Source organism: Oryctolagus cuniculus, chromosome X, assembly GCF_051225735.1.
Source record: "Oryctolagus cuniculus isolate XC-2025 breed Fujian yellow rabbit chromosome X, ASM5122573v1, whole genome shotgun sequence".
NCBI lineage: Eukaryota > Metazoa > Chordata > Mammalia > Lagomorpha > Leporidae > Oryctolagus > Oryctolagus cuniculus.
Window position 1 is genome coordinate 91,438,697 of NC_142888.1, and position 16,764 is coordinate 91,455,460.

At 41.3% G+C, this 16,764-nt stretch overlaps 1 protein-coding gene across 5 annotated transcripts in view; it reads right to left on the minus strand.

Annotated features, from left to right (window-relative positions):
* CSTF2 (cleavage stimulation factor subunit 2) overlaps positions 1-16,398 on the minus strand; it is a 34,952-nt gene extending 18,554 nt beyond the window's left edge. The window contains exons 1-8 of one of the 5 annotated variants that reach the window (XM_008273145.5): positions 16,059-16,398; positions 14,960-15,038; positions 13,469-13,638; positions 12,739-12,875; positions 12,146-12,265; positions 11,899-12,036; positions 8,078-8,201; positions 1,636-1,698 (exon numbers count right to left, since the gene is read on the minus strand). In XM_008273145.5, the coding sequence (XP_008271367.2) occupies positions 1,636-1,698; positions 8,078-8,201; positions 11,899-12,036; positions 12,146-12,265; positions 12,739-12,875; positions 13,469-13,638; positions 14,960-15,038; positions 16,059-16,257 (1,030 nt within the window). In that variant the 5' untranslated portion in view covers positions 16,258-16,398. The remainder of the gene's footprint in view (positions 1-1,635; positions 1,699-8,077; positions 8,202-11,898; positions 12,037-12,145; positions 12,266-12,738; positions 12,876-13,468; positions 13,639-14,959; positions 15,039-16,058) is intronic. The other 4 variants (XM_002720386.6, XM_089324527.1, XM_070066914.2 and 1 more) reach the window with 4 other exon arrangements.
* Positions 16,399-16,764: the final 366 nt, after the last annotated feature.

The window sequence follows — 16,764 nt, forward strand, 5'->3', positions numbered from 1 at the left end:
ACTTAAGCTTCTTTAAGCTTGTCCAAAGCAATCTTTTCTCAACACAGAGACCCAATGCATAGGAGAAAAAGACACTGAAGAATATTTTTAGAAGTTAGTAAGATGGGCCCGGTGCTGTGGCACAGCAGTTAAAGCCGCCGTTTGCAGAACCAGCATCTTACATGGGCGCCGGTTCAAGTCCTGGCTGTTCCACTTTTGATCCAGTTCCCTGCTAATGTGCCTGGGAGAGCAGCAGAAGATGGCCCATGTGCTTGGGCCCCTACACCCACGTGGGAGATCCAGATGAAACTCCTGGCTCCTGGCTTTGGCCTGTCCCAGCCCCAGCCATTGTGGCCATTTGGGAAGTGAACCAGCATATGGAAGATCTCTCTCTGTAACTCTGATTTTCAAATAAAATAAATAAATAAATCCTTTTTAAAAAATAAGAGCCAATGTGAAGTGACCAAAAAAGTATTAATTTTGAAACCAGAGACTTCTGAATCTTAGCTCTGCCACTTAGTAGGTGGAAAAGAGGATGAGATGGGGCCAGTGCTGTGGTATAGCTGCTGCCTGCAGTGCCGAAATCCAGTACGGGTATTGGTTCAAGTCCTGGCTGCTCCACTTCCGACCCAGCTCTTTGCTGTGGCCTGGGAAAGCAATAGAAGAGATGGCCCAGGTTCTTGGGCCTGGGACAGCATGGGAAGACCCAGAGGAGGCTCCTGGCTTTGGATCGGAGAAACTCCAGCCACTGTGGCCAACTGAGGAGTAAACCAGCAGATGGAGGACCTCTCTCTCTGCCTCTCCTTCTCTCTCTGTGTAACTCCTGACTTTCAAATAAATAAATAAATAAATCTTTAAAAAAAAGAAAAGAGGATGAGAGCACCAAAATCAGTCCACATTCCTCAGACATTAGGACTTACTTACCTTGTCCCCTTGAGTAAGTAATTTAAAACTCTGAGCTTCTATCTCTTTGCTCCAAAACTGAGGTGCTGCCACCTAACTTTCAAGGTTGTTTATGAAAATTAAAGTGCTACACAGTATGCAGTCAGTCCTTCCTCTTTTCTCATTCTGTTTCCTTCTGACTTTGCTTTCAATTGAATCTCTGCATTTTGTTTTCTTTCACCCAGCAGAAGTAATGTGGAGATTCGGGATGGCTGCTGCCACTGTGGTCTACAGCATTACTGCAAGTTTCCACAGGGTTTAAATCTAGTGTTCAGCATACCCAAGCCATAATAAATGCTTATTACTACAATTCCTTACTCAGTCAACATAGTCATGGATAGAGAGAGAGAGAACATCTAAGTGGAATCATTAGGCTATCATGAAATAAAAGATCCATTTGCTTCAATATGCATTTGCTTCATCATCAATTTTTGTAGAGCGGTCTGAATCACTAGTTGGAAAGTCTAGCCTAGCACTGTCCAAGAGAATGTTCTGTGATGATAGATATATTCTATAACTCCAGTGTCCAGTAGCGTATCTGTATTGAGCAACTGCGATGTGACTAGTGTGACTGAGGAACTGAGTTTTAAAGTTTACTGAATTTCATATTTATTTAAATAGTAACTGGTGGCTAATGGCCACTGTATTAGGTAGTACAGATATGGAAACTTTCCAAGTCCAGTCCATATTAATCAGACACTAATATTTATTTACCTTGTCCTCGTTCCATGGGCACTGGTCCACCTCCTGGCATTCCAACCTGAGTCTGCATTCCTCCTAGGAAGATAAAAGGCAGGAAAGAAAAACACAAATTAGGACAGTGGGAACAGTGGCTGAGCTTACAAATTTCTTCATTTCTGTCCTACAAGCAGAAACCTGCAAGGGGAGATGATAGATACCACTCAACAATGCAATTAGACACAAGACGGGGTTTGTTAGTGCTTTGTGCTTCAGCAACAGAAAAGTGGGTTCAATAAGAACACTTCACCTCATTCGATATCAAGACCTTGGAATGAAGCTCCTGTGTAATACAGGTAAACAATGACATTTACCCAGAGACCTCTCATGGTAGGCAGTACTACTCACAGAGTATCTTGAAAACGTGTGGGTATATCGGTCGGTTATAACAGAGATTTGTAGGGCACAGCTGGCACTGAGAAGATACCAAGCATACTAGATGTCCTGCGATGTATGAGACAGTTCCACAAAGTCAAGAATTACCTTGTGTCTTGCAATGCTTTGAAATGTCTCACTGTATACTCACAGAAATAAAAACGTGTTTATAGTCCTGTGAACTTAGAACCTGTCTATTTTGTAAATATAAAGCTTCTCTGTACTATCATTATACAACTGATTTTTTCAGAAATGCAATTACTGAGTAAATTATGGGAAGTGCAATTTAAGAACTTTATCCCAAGTTTCCACTATTTCAGAAAATTCCATCACCAATGGCAATAGTCCTTGTGGTATCTGAGTTGCCAAATCAATGTGCCTTTATCTGACGATATTTTTAGTTTATTTATTTATTTATTTTTTGACAGGCAGAGTGGACAGTGAGCGAGAGAGACAGAGAGGAAGGTCCTCCTTTACCGTTGGTTCACCCTCCAATGGCTGCTGCGGCTGGCACACCAACTGATCCAAAGCCAGGAGCCAGGTGCTTCCTCCTGGTCTCCCATGCGGGTGCAGGGCCCAACCACTTGGGCCATCCTCCACTGCCCTCCCGGGCCACAGTAGAGAGCTGGCCTGGAAGAGGGGCAACTGGGACAGAATCCGGCGCCCTGACCGGGACTAGAACCCGGTGTGCTGGCGCCACAGGCGGAGGATTAGCCTATTGAGCCATGGTGCCGGCCTGATATTTTTAGTTTTTATGTTCATGGTATAGGCTGCACATATCTGACTGCTATGTTCTGTTTTCCAGTGTAGTTGTGCCTGGACAATCGTCTATTACAAAATTTTTTAAATGATAAATTAATGCCCTCCTACTTTGCCTTTATAAGAACTGGATGCTGGCCCTGCCCTTGCTACTTAATATTGTGATTTTTGACAAAGTGACTTGAAAATTTTAATACATTCACAGCTTTCCTCATGTGTAAAAGAAAATGAACTGGTCTGAACAGTGGTTCTCAGAATGTGCTCGCAGAGTAGCAGCATCAGCATTAGCATCACCAGGGAATTTGTTAGAGCTGCAAATTCTCAGGGTTCCCTCTCACACCTACTGAATTACAGAGTCTAGGGATGGGGATGAGCAAACTGTTTTGAAAAGTCCTGCAGGGTGGCCGGTGCCACGGCTCACTAGGCTAATCCTCCGCCTAGCGGCGCTGGCACACCGGGTTCTAGTCCCGGTCGGGGCGCCGGATTCTGTCCCAGTTGCCCCTCTTCCAGGCCATCTCTCTGCTGTGGCCAGGGAGTGCAGTGGAGGATGGCCCAGGTGCTTGGGCCCTGCACCCCATGGGAGACCAGGAAAAGCACCTGGCTCCTGGCTCCTGCCATCGGATCAGCGCGCCAGCTGCGGCGGCCATTGGAGGATGAACCAACGGCAAAAGGAAGACCTTTCTCTCTGTCTCTCTCTCTCTCACTGTCCACTCTGCCTGTCAAAAAAAAAAAAAAAACAAAAAACAAAAAAAGTCCTGCAGGGCTGGCACCGTGGCTCAATAGGCTAATCCTCCTCCATCCTCCTCCCTGCGGCGCCGGCACACGGGGTTCTAGTCCCGGTCAGGGTTCTAGTCCCGGTCGGGGCACCGGATTCTGTCCCGGTTGCTCCTCTTCCAGTCCAGCTCTCTGCTGTGGCCCGGAAGTGCAGTGGAGGATGGCCCAAGTGCTTGGGGCCTGCACCCACAAGGGAGACCAGGAGAAGCACCTGGCTCCTGGCTTTGGATCAGGTGGTGTGCCAGCCGCAGCGGGCATTGGGGAGTGAACCAATGGCAAAGCAAGACCTTGCTCTCTGTCTCTCTCTCTCACTGTCCACTCTGCCTGTCAAAAAATAACAAAGTCCTGCAGGTAATTCTAACCCATTAAAGTTTGAGAACCACTGGGCTAAATGATTTCAAAGTTCTCACCTAGCCACAACATTCTGTTCTGTCCTATTCATTTGATTCAAATCAATCAGCAAAACAATGCAAAGATAGGATCTGAGGAAACAGCAGAAGGCATTTAGGGTATAATCTCTCTCACACGATACATTATTCAATAACAGCACTTTTATTTGAATGGTCCAAATTCCCAGAATTGGTGAGTCAAAATGTACGTAAATATTCAACATTAAATGACTTTCTTAAAAAGACTGAAAAAACTTCTCATTTTCATCAGCCAATGTGTGAATATCACTTTCCTCACCAATATTATTACCTCTTTGTGCCTACACATTTTTTTTGCTCATTTGGTTCCGAAGCTCTCTCTCCTCGTCAACTGTCAAAGAGCTTTGTACAGCGTATCTGAAAAATCTTATGCTTTAAAGTTATGCTTTAAGTCTTTTTTTTTTTGACAGGCAGAGTGGACAGTGAGAGAGAGAGACAGGGGGAAAGGTCTTCCTTTACCGTTGGTTCACCCTCCAATGGCCACTGCGGCCGGCGCACCGCGCTGATCTGATGGCAGGAGCCAGGTGCTTCTCCTGGTCTCCCATGGGGTGCAGGGCCCAACCACTTGGGCCATCCTCCACTGCACTCCCTGGCCACAGCACAGAGCTGGCCTGGAAGAGGGGCAACCGGGACAGAATCCGGTGCCCCGACCAGGACTAGAACCCGGTGTGCCGGCGCCACATGCTTAAATTTGGAAGTATAAATGCTATGAACTCACAAAAATTATTACTCAAAAATTCAATTATTTAAATTTCTTTTACACTTACTTTCAATTTTTATCTTTATTAATTTCTTCTTCCTGGTACCTTCTGGTTTATTATTTTTCTAATTCTTTAAAACTAGTTCTTAGAGTTCTTCCGTTTTTAGCAATGTAGGAATTTAAGGGTATTCATTTCCCTTTAAGCATTGTCTTCATTGTTTCCCATACTTTTTTTTTTAAAAAATTATTTATTTGAAAGGCAGAGTAACAGAGAGAGAGAGAGAGATCGATCTTCTGTTTTCTGGTTCACTCCCTAAATGGCTTCGACAGCCAGGTCTAGGACAGGCTTTGAAGCCAGGAGCAGGAACTCCATTTGGAGTGACAGGGCTCTAAGCACTTTGGGTCATCTATTGCCTTCCCAGGCACATCAGCAGATGGTTGAAATCAGAAGCAGAACAGCCAGGACTTGAACTGGCACTCTGATGATACAGGATGCTAGCATCACAAGTAGTGTCTTAACACACTCCTGCCACAACACTGGCCCCACCCATACTTTTTTGTATTATATATACAAAAAAACATATATATGTACATATCAGTTTTTGCTATATTTTAGTTAATTCATAATTATTTTATTTTTTTATTTCCCCTTTGATCCAGGGATGACCTACAGTATGCTCCTTAATCTTCCAAGCAAAGATTTTTTTCAGTCACCTTTTAATTGTCTCTAACTTTATTGGCTTATAATCAAAGACTGTGGCCTATGAAATAATCTTTTCTTTTGAATTTGTTAAGGTTTTATTTTATAGCTAATGTTTTTACATGGTCTTTTAAAACAAAAAACTTCCCATTGTCATTTGGGAGGGCAAAAGATGTATTCTCTAGTCAAAACATATAAAGCGGGGCCAGCGCTGTGGCTCATTGGTTAATCCTCTGCCTGCGGCACCAGAATCCCATATGGGTGCTGATTCTAGTCCCGGTTGCCCCTCTTCCAGGCCAGCTCTCTGCTGTGGCCCGGGAAGGCAGTGGAGGATGGCCCAAGTGCTTGGGCCCTGCACCCCATGGGAGACCAGGAGAAGCACCTGGCTCCTGGCTTTGGATTGGTGTAGCTCTGGCCGTGGCGGCCATTTGGGGGGAAACCAACGGAAAGAAGACCTTTCTTTCTCTCTCTTTCTAATTCTATCTGTCAAAAAAAAAAAAAAAAAAAACCATATAAAGCTCCCTCTGTACTGGATGAAATTTATTGATTCTATTGTTTAATGTCTCAGTGTCCTTACTTGTTTTTTGTCCACTAGCACAATGCTATTTGAAGTGTGTTCCACCAATGGTGCTGATCTATACACTGTATGTTAACAGTTCATGACAAGGTAAGTACAGAAATGGACTGCAGACACATAGAAACATTTTACAGCAATATGAAAATGCTGTGACATTGAAGTGTGTGATCAGTGCACGTGTTTCACTGAACAAAGTATAGACCAGTCTAAGTAAACTTGTGTAACAACCTGCATATATCGTGGGTTGCATATTTGCCATGTGCAGGGCATTACAACTTGAGATATTTTTAAGGTATGCTAGACATGTCTAATTTAAAAATGTATAAAAGGCTGAGCCTATTTCTTTCATTGAGAGAGAATTACAACTCAATTTGATAATGAGCATAAATGAAAATTCTGAGTTTTAGAAATTTCTTTAAAAATCGATTCCTTGTTAACTTAGCTGTGTAGACTTGATTTATCTACAAAACAGAGTAATCTACATTATTCTCATGAGTAGTGTACAGCCAATCTAATATTAGATAAATTAGCCAATAAGCAAGTTTGATTCATAAAAAACTATAAATGTTGAAAATAACTCGGGTTCACACAGGTCTTTCATATAAAGAACTGCTATTTCACTCAGTGTGTTTAGGTACAGTGAAAAGTTAATGGGGGGCTGGCATTGAGGTGCATTGGGTTAAGCAGTAGCTTGCAACACTGGCAACCCATATCAGAGCACTGGTTTGAAGCCCGGATTTTATGCTTCTAATCCAGTTCCCTGCTAATGTGCCTCGAAAGGCAGTAGAAGATGGTCCAAGTACTTGGGCCCCTGCCACTCATATGAGAGACCTGGATGGAATTCCTGGGTCCTGGCTTCAGCCTGGCCTAGTTATAGCTATCGTGGCCATTTGGAGAAATCAACCAGCAGATGGAAGATCTTTCTCTCTTTTCTTCTCTGTCACTCTGCCTTTCAAATAAATAAAATAAAATCTTTTTGAAAAGAAAAGCTAACTGTAATAGCAATATTCTTTGTGTTTTTTTTAAAGATTTATGTATTTATTTCAAAGTCAGAGGTGTAGAGAGGGAGAGGGAGAGGAAGAGGGAGAGGGAGAGGGAGAGGGAGACGGGGAGAAGGAAGGAGGGAAGGAGGGAGGGAGGGAGGGAGAGGGAGAGAAAGAGAGAGAGATCTTTTATCCGATGGTTCACTACCCAAATGGCTGCAATGGCCAGAGTCGGGTCAGACAGAAGCCAGGAGCCAGGAGCCTCTTCTGGATCTCCCTTGTGGGTGCAGGGGCCCAAGCCAAGCATATTAGCAGAGAGCTGGATTGGAAGTGGAGCAGTTGGGACTCCAATCCGTGCCCATATGGGATGCCAGTGTCACAGGTGGTGGCTTTACCAGCCACGCCACAATGCTGGCTTCAATAGCAACATTCTTAATTGTCCACCTATATACTTTCAATGAATATAGAGTTTCCAAATTTATTTCTTTTGTTGGTTAGTCTTATTGTATTTTTTAAAATGCAATTTTAGACTTGCTAAACATAACACATGTGACTATGTACTTTGTGTCTGTTTTCTTCATGAACTTTTTAACCTAATCTAACAGTTTTCAGCTTTTAGTGGGAGAATTCAATTCATTCACATTTAGCAGGATAACAACTTAAACCAGTTTTTATTTCTTCTATCTTACTCTACATTTATTTTTACTTATTTTACATTGTCTTTTCCTTTAATTTTTTCTGGCTTGTTTTAGCTTCCATTCATTTCATTTTCCCCCTTGTTAATTTGGAAGTTTTACTCCAAGTTTCCACTTGAGTGTCCCATATAATCAGATATTTAAGGATTTGTGTATAAGAAATCAACTATTTCCTTCCTCCGGGATATATAATTTCTAGCTGTATGAGGGGACTTCAAAAAGTTTATAGAAAATGAAGTTGAAAGATAACTTGATTTTGGTGCAAATTGTACAGTATGCAAATTCCATGGACTTTTTAAAGTACTCTCCTATATTAACTTTATATCAAGATCCTATTACCACATAATACTTTGGCTACACTGCAGCAGTTGCTATGACAACATTTCAACAAAGTACAGAAATGGTGTCGACTTGAAATGAAAGTTACCTCCAGGAGCTAAGGAACCAGGGCCAGGTCCTGTGACAGCAGCGGCCATCTGCCCTGGTGCTGGAACACCACCTGGCATAGAAGCTTGCATCAGAGGAGGTGCGCCATTGACGTGCATTCCACCCTGATCAAGACAAAAAAACACAGTATGTACTTGCTTTCATGAAGACTTAATACACTAAGTCTGCGATTTTAAAGTTCATCAAATTGACAGCTCCAAGTATGATACCATACGTTCTTTTTGTATAATATGTCTTACATGGCATTAGATCTAACACACATTTTGAATTCCACAGAAACAAGCTGTAATATATATCATGAGCCTGGTTATATGGAACACAGTTACTATGCAACATATTCTACAAGTTGAATTGATAAGCCTTATCTGTGTGGCAAGGCATCATGAAGCATCTGTTGTCAACTTCATGACTGGGGCCTGGCATTAAGATTAACAACAACAACAAGTGTCTTGAATACAAGAGGAAAAAGAGGCTGGGACTTTTTAAAAAAGTAACCTAGCCACCTGTTTTTAAGAGGAAAAAAAACTTTTTTAAATTTGATAAATTTTCCCTCATTCCTGTCCTCAGATATAATTCTGGTCTGGGGGGAATGTCATATTTTTTTAAAGACTTGAGTTTCACCGAGGTCTCACATGTGGGTGGCAGGGGCCCAAGCACTTGGAACATCTTCTGCAGCTGGGATCAAACTGGTGCCAATATGGGATGCCGGCATCACAGGTTGAGGCCTAACTCATTACATCACAACACAGACACCAAAATGTTATTAATGCTATTTTTAAAAGATTTTTTTACTTATGTACTTGAAAGGTAGAATTACAGAGAGAGGAGGGGGCTGGCGCTGTGGCTCACTTGGCTAATCCTCCACCTGTGGCACCGGCATCCCATATGGGCACTGGGTTCTAGTCCCTGTTGCTCCTCTTCCAGTCCAGCTCTCTGCTGTGGCCCGGGAAGGCAGTGGAGGATGGCCCAGGTGCTTGGGCCCTGCACCCGCATGGGAGACCAGGGGGAGGTACCTGGCTCCTGGCTTCTGATCGGAGCAGCACTGGCCGTGGCGGCCATTTGGGGAGTGAACAAACAGAAGGAAGACCTTTCTCTCTGTCTCTCTCTCTCTGTCTATAATTCTACCTGTCAAATAAATAATAAAAAATTAAAAAAAAATTACAGAGAGAGGGAAAGACAGAGAGAAAGATCTTCCATCTGCTGGTTCACTCCCCAGATTGCCGCAGCAGCTGGAGCTGGGCCTATCCAAAGCCAGGAGCCAGGAGCTTTTTCCAGGTCTCCCACATGGGTGCAAGGGCCCAAGCCCTTGGGCCATCTTCCACTGCCATCCCAGGCCACAGCAGAGAGCTAGATTGGAGGAGGAGCACCTCCTCCTGGCACCTATATGGGATTCCAGCGTTGCAGGCAGAGGCTTAGCCCACTATGCCACATTGTCAGCCCTATTAATGCTATTTTAAAGTTCTCTGGAGGAAAGAGAATGTTATATTTTCATCTCTGTACTCTTTAGAGAACTGAGCACTACCTTTGAATAAAGAACCCAATAAATAAAGAATAAAAACTAAGCCATAAAAAATCACACACACACTTAGAGAACACAAACAAAACTAAAGCAGAAAAGAGGGAACTGTACAGGAAGATGGATAAGAGTAAATAGGCTATGAGGTCAAACAAAATCAGACTTAGATGTTAGACTTGTCACTTTCAATTGTGTTAATTTTGGACCAGTTAATCTCTGTGGGTCTTAGTTTACTCCTTTCTTTCTCTAGAGTCTTATTGGAACACAACCACACATACTTTAGGTATTGTTTATGACTGATTCCACATTAGCATGGCAGAGTAGTTGTGACAGAGATCCTATGACCGGCAAAGCCAAAATTATTTACTATCTGGGAATTTACAGAAAATGTACAATCCACCCAAGTTGTTTAGCTCTGCCAGTCTGATAAGTAAAAAATCGTATAGTTTCTATTTATATTTATCTTTATCTTAAGTTTGAATACTTTTCCATACCTTTATATTTCTACTTTTGTGAACTATGTATGTCTCCTGCCCAGTTTCTACTGGGTTACTAGTAATTTTCTAACTAATTTATAGGTTTTTTATTATAAAAAATTGCAGATACATAAGTCACAAGAAAATAATCACCCAACTTAGGAAAATAAAATTATAAATGCAATCAAAATCCCCTGTATGGTCTTTCCCAATTTTATGTTGTATCCTCTTCTTAGACAAGCATTTTTAAACTTTTTTTGAGAGGGAAAGAGGTATAGGGAGAGGGAAAAGTAGAGGAAGGGTGACTGCTCACGCTCCCATGCACTGGTTCACTCCCCAGTCGTCTGCTGTGCCTGAGCAAGGCCAAAGTTGGGAGCTGGGAACTCAATCTAGGTCTCCCACATGGGTGGCAGGGACCCAATCACCTGAGACAGGTCCACTGCCTCCCAGGTTCTGCATTAGCAGAAAGCTGCAATCAGGACCTGCAGCCAGCAATTGAACCCAGACACTCCAATGTGTAATACAGGCATCCCAATCGGCAGCTTAATTGCTAGGCCAAACGGTAGCCTTTGATGTTTCAACTTTTTATATGAACCACTACATACTGAATATATTCTTTTGTTAATTTATTCAACATATCTTTGGGATTTATTTTTGGAAATTTATGTAGATACATATACCCTGTATTTTTAGAATGCTTTCACATTCATAGTTTCACTTCTATATAGTATTATGTTTTTTAGTTATCTGTGTTGATGTCTTTGATGTCTCATTTCCTAGTTCATCTTACTGCTTTATGGAATTATGTTTTTGAAAATCATCCATGTTTTAAAAAAAAGAAAATCATCCATGTTGATACATACAGTTTAACTGTTGTAGAGTTTTCCACTGGATAAATACACATTTTCTCCATTCTTCCACTGATACACACTTAGGATGTTTCCAATTTTTTGCTATTATAATGTAGCAAAAAACATTTTTTAAACATCACTAAAGGCTCTTTATTAAGTAATCAGCCTTTTGTCTATTGTATGTGTGGCAAATACTTTTCCCTAATTTGTTACTTTTCTTTGGTGTTTCTCTGTACAGAAATTTTTCATTCTTCAAATATATCAATTGTTTATGTCTTCAGGATTTCGTATCATACTTGGAAAGTGAGCTTTTTTTTCATTGATAAAGGAGATAGTAAGAGTATTAACCTCAGAGCTGGTGTTATAGTATAGCAAGTTAAGAGGGCAGCTACAACACCAGCATGCCATATGAGTACTGGTTTGAGTCCTGGCTGCTACACTTCTGATGCACTGCTAATGTGCCTGGAAAAGCAGAAGGTGGCCCAAGTGTTCGGGCTCCTGCTACCCACGGAGTGCCAGGCTCCTGGTTTCATTCAGCCATTTAGGGAGTGCACCAGTAGATAGAAGATCTCTCTCTCTCTTTCTGTCTCCCTCTGTCTCTGTAACTCTGTCTTGCAAACAAACAAACCTTTAAAAAAATTAAGAATGTTACCTTCATATAAGCACTGTGAAGATAAGCATGATCATATACATGGAATGAGGCACTAACCACTTTATACAACATGTATATCTGGCATACATACAAAGTTAGCTTATAGGAAATGGGAATAAAGGAAGGATCTCTTTATTTCACAGAATTGAAATTAAATCTTTATGCATTCAGAATCCATGTGTTCTGAAACCTGGAAATTGCCAAGTGTCACCTCTGGTTCCTAACCACTCCTTTTCAATACTTTCTCCTAAAAAGAAAACGACATTCACAGACAGATAGAAGAAATGTGAAGGGATAAAGTCCTACCAAAGATTGGGGCTGAGGGCCCTGAGGATTTGGCTGGTTCATCGATACACTGGATCCAGAGCCAGGTCCAGCACCATGGACTGGTTGGGGGTTGCCTGCAATCAGTGTTGGGATATTTGTCTGGCGATGCAGAATTTTCTAAAAAGGGAAAAGACAACCCCGTGAACTGTCTAACAAAGCAATCAGGCAGCTCTATTCCACTCAAAGTTTGCCCTACCATTTCCATAAAAGAAACAGAAGCACTCACCAGGGCAATCTCTGGATCCACGATTCTCATCACTACCTGTGCTTGCAGCAAAGCATATGCCAGCTGAGGATTCTGAAGTAACATGTTCCGTGCTTCCTGGGGACTATTCTGGACACAGAGCTGAGAAGATAAGCAAATCCATTATCAGGTTCAGTATTCATTACTTGGAAATGGGGAGTGATTTAGAACCTTCCCATCTGAGAAAGATAATATTCAAGAGGCTCTTTAAGTTATCATGGATTTTTTGCATGGCACACAAAGTCTGGGTCATGGCAGTTAAGAGAAGGAAGAGGCATTTCAAATCTAGTAATATTGTCATTTAGCAAAAAAGTCACATTTAAATATCTGTATTTGATATCTACAGATCACAAAACCCCAGAAGATTGAACAGATGGGTTTGTATACAAAAATAGAAAAGTTCTTGGCAGAAAGTAAATATACTGTGTACACATGGACTATTGAAGGTGCTAAAAATACTGGTCTATGGACTCAAGTTCCATTTGAGCTCAGGGAATGGTTTCTATTAACTTATCAATTAACTTCTTGAAAATCTGATGTAAATTCTTTATCCACAACCTAATGCCTCCTCCCACCTTCATTTGTTTCATCAGTTCAAACATCTGCTCTGGTGGAAGACTGGCAACTGCTTTGCTAATGGACTCAGGGGCATCCTCAGGACTGATGGTCTCTCCATAAGGTGACTCAATGACTGGGGCACCAGTGCCAAGGCCTAATTGGGAAAAAAGTACAAGAAGTTAGGGAGACAAAATAAAAAGCTAAATCATCCCAAGTATCTACTTCCCAGGACTGCTGTTTGGGCCAGTGGATAACCACAGAGTCTCTGAAGCTGAGAAATAAGTGGTTTGAAAATCTCGTTTCTATGGAAAAAAGTGAGAGCATATTTAATGTTCTCAAAGGAAAGCTGGGGCCACGAACACATAGATGGACAAAAGTTAGAGAACTAGGTATATTGACTTCTCTTCACAAGTCATCTCAGAAACAAAAGGTTTAAATAGAAAAAGATGCTTATTTCAAAACAGAATTCCTGGATCTATTACTATGACACGCTTAGCACTACTAGTAGCTTGGTGAACCTGAACTCCTCTTTAACTCAAAATAAACTCCTTGGCAACTAAAGGGTTTCTAAAGTCAATTTTACCTTTTTTTCTCAAAAGACATACTTCCCTAACTGAGGCACCTTGGTAGATTAAGAAACTGTATGTCTAACCATTTCAAAATATTCTAAAACATATGATTAACAGAATATTTGTATTGTTATATTATTCATAACTCTTATTGTATACAATTTGGGTTTATACTCACTCTTTAACTCTTCTTTGTTCTTTTCACTGGCTGCATTGTCCACTCGAAGTGCTCTCCCACTGAATTCACGTCCATTCAGGTTCCGCATGGCACTAAGTGCTGTCTCTTGGTCTTGGTATTCACAGAAGCCATAACCCTTTGGCTTTCCTGTTTCCCTATCATATACCAATCTAGAGAGCAGAAGCAGGTATCAGAAACATGCAGTATTTCTGCTAATATTGACATGCTCTGATTCAGCTCACTTTAAATAACCTTGTAACTCTCATTACAGTATTTTTTTTTTTTTTTTTTTTTTTTTTTTTTTTTTTTTTTTTTTTTTATTTATTTTTTATTTATTTTTAACTTTTATATAATGAATATAAATTTCCAAAGTACGATTTATGGATTACAATGGCTTACCCCCCATACCGTCCCTCCCACCCACAACCCTCCCCTTTCCCACTCCCTCTCCCCTTCCATTCACATCAAGATTCATTTTCGATTATCTTAATATACAGAAGATCAGCTTAGTATACATTAAGTAAGGCTTTCAACAGTTTGCTCCCACACAGAAACATAAAGTGAAAAATAATAGATGATTTTTTTTAATGATGATGAAATCAGATCAGACCTATTGTCATGTTTAATCCCAGTGAGAGTCAAGTTGGGAGTTGATAGTTTCTTTTCTTTTCTTTTTCTTTTTTTTTTTTTTTTACAGAGGATCAGTTTAGTATGCATTAAGTAAAGATTTCAACAGTTTGCACCCCCATAGAAACACAAAGTGAAATATATTATTTGAGTACTCATTATAGCATTAAATCTCAATGCACAGCACATTAAGGACAGAGATCCTACATGAGGAGTAAGTGCACAGTGACTCCTGTTGTTGACTTTACCAATTGACACTCCTGTCAAAATTTTATTTTATTTATTTATTTTATTTATTTTATTTATTTTATTTATTTATTTTATTTATTTTATTTATTTTATTTTATTTATTTATTTTATTTATTTTATTTATTTATTTATTTGAAAGGCAGAGTGACAGACAGGAAGAAAGAGATTTTCTATCCACTGGTTCACTCCCCAAATGGCCTTAATAGTCAGATCTGGGCCAGGAAAAAGCCAGAAACTCCATCCTGGTCTCCCACACAGGTGGCAGGGGTCATCTTCTACTGCATTCCCAGGTACATTAGCAGGAAGCAGAGCAGCCAGGACTCAAACCAGCACTCCAAAATGGGATACCAGTGTTGCAAGCAGTGGCTTAACCCACTGCACCACAATGTTGGCCCCCTCTTAAAACATTTTTTAAGAAAAAAAAAAAGCACCTTTTAGGTAAGAATGAATGTGAATTATATAGTTAGTTATATATTGATAAAGTTGCTAAGAAATAAAATGCATGTGGAAAGTTACCAGTTTGAAAAACAAACAAAAAACCCTACTATTATTACTAAAAGTCAGATTTGCTGGGATTTTTAAGAAATTCTCATAAGAAGTAAAAGGAAGTCTCACCTAAAACTAACAACAGGTCCAACCTCAGAAAAGATGTCCTTTAATTGTTCTTCAGTAGCTTCATAAGGAATGTTTCCCACTAGGGAAGAAAACAGGTAATACTAAAATTCAGAGTATGCAGACCTTTAGTGAAAAAGCACAGTGTCTACTTATGTCACTGACTATTTAACATCTGTCTCAAAATAGTGTTCTCCAACTCCCAATTCCACTGCACTTTTTCAGGCCTCTTAACAAGTGAATCAACCAGTGAGACTAAATGCAAAAGGTATAGATACTGATGAATGTAAGCTCACAGATCTGCCCAGTGTTAGATTTTTCCTTAACTGTTGGTGAAAGTTACTATTTAGGCTTTGGTATTTACCTGAAGTTCTGCAAGTCTCGTCAATAGCTACTAAAATATTTATATACAATTTAAAAAACAGTTTCATATGTAAGTATTTTCACACATAAACGCCCTTAAGGAAGAATGACCACGATTCTAACAGAGGATGTTTAAAAACTGTTTTGTCATTGCCTCTTTCAAAACGTGCTTTAAAAATTATTACACGTGTTTTTTTTTTTTTAAACAACTTATTCCAGTCGAAGAAAATTACTCAGAATAGTTTTGGTCCTCTTTAAAATTCCTCTGAGGCGATTTTAATTGTTATTCATTCATTTACTTAGAATCCATTTCAGGACCACAGGTGGCTGGTTGCACTAAAACGTTACAGGGAAGAAGCAAAGAATGAAAATTCTTTAGAGGACGGGGAAGTGGACACAGGTATCTGTACACTCAGCATATAATCTATATTCTGGGACGGGGGTGAGAAGTACTATGGGACAGCAACGGGCTGTAGCCATGAGCCCTCTCTTTCAGACAATAATTGAAGCTCCGAAAAGGAGAAACGCATAAAAGCTGAACGTAAGTCTAACTTCCTCAATGATACCGCGCAAAGCCTGTGAAACCTCAGGAAAAGGGGCGCATCTCTGCCCACGAGTCCACCAGTTGGCCGCCCCACAGAATAGGTAGAGCGCCACAGCTCCAGTGGCGATTCAAGAAGGGTGGGGGTGCCGGGGGAGCGTCCCTCCCCGACGTTTGGCTCAATCAAATTCCTCTCACCAAATACAGAACGTAGAGAACGATCCACCGCAGGGTCTCTAACAGTCAAACCCGCCATCGCTCTCTTCCTGCGGCTTCCGGTGCACCTAAGCACACTTCCGTACAGCGCGCGTGCCCAGCACCGACCACGCTTCCCTACGGCGCGTGAGCAGAGAGCGCCTGGGCGTGGCGGACGCAGGGCTCCGCCCCCTAGCGTCATTCCGTCAGCTTCTGTCGCTCGGCACGTCCAAGCGAGAACTAAAGCTGTGGGGTGGCTGCAGCCTGAGAATAACTCTTTCCGGAGTAGGATTCGTGTAGGGGAGGTTAAACTAAAAGTTTTTAGTCTGCGAAATTCTTTTTGGTTTATTTTCTTTAAGGCTGACAGAAATACTGGTCGACCACCGCGAAGATGGCGGCGGCAGTTACCGTGGTAACGAATAACTTCATTTTAGTGCCGCCCTCTTTCGGGCCATTATATTTTGCTAAAACTGGGTGTACGGAGTGAGGTGGGGGAAAGAAAGGCGCGCCAGTCAAGAGAATGGGAGAACGAGCGGCGCTCTAAGTCTACTCTAAAAGGAGTGGCGATTTTATGGAAAGAACAGACGTAACCCTAGGGTCCATGTGCTAGGTTGGAGGGGCGGTGTCGCAGGGGATATTGACAGGCAGAGTATTGCAAACAACAGAAAACATGGAGCGGTGATAACACACTCTGGGTGCCTGCGTTCCT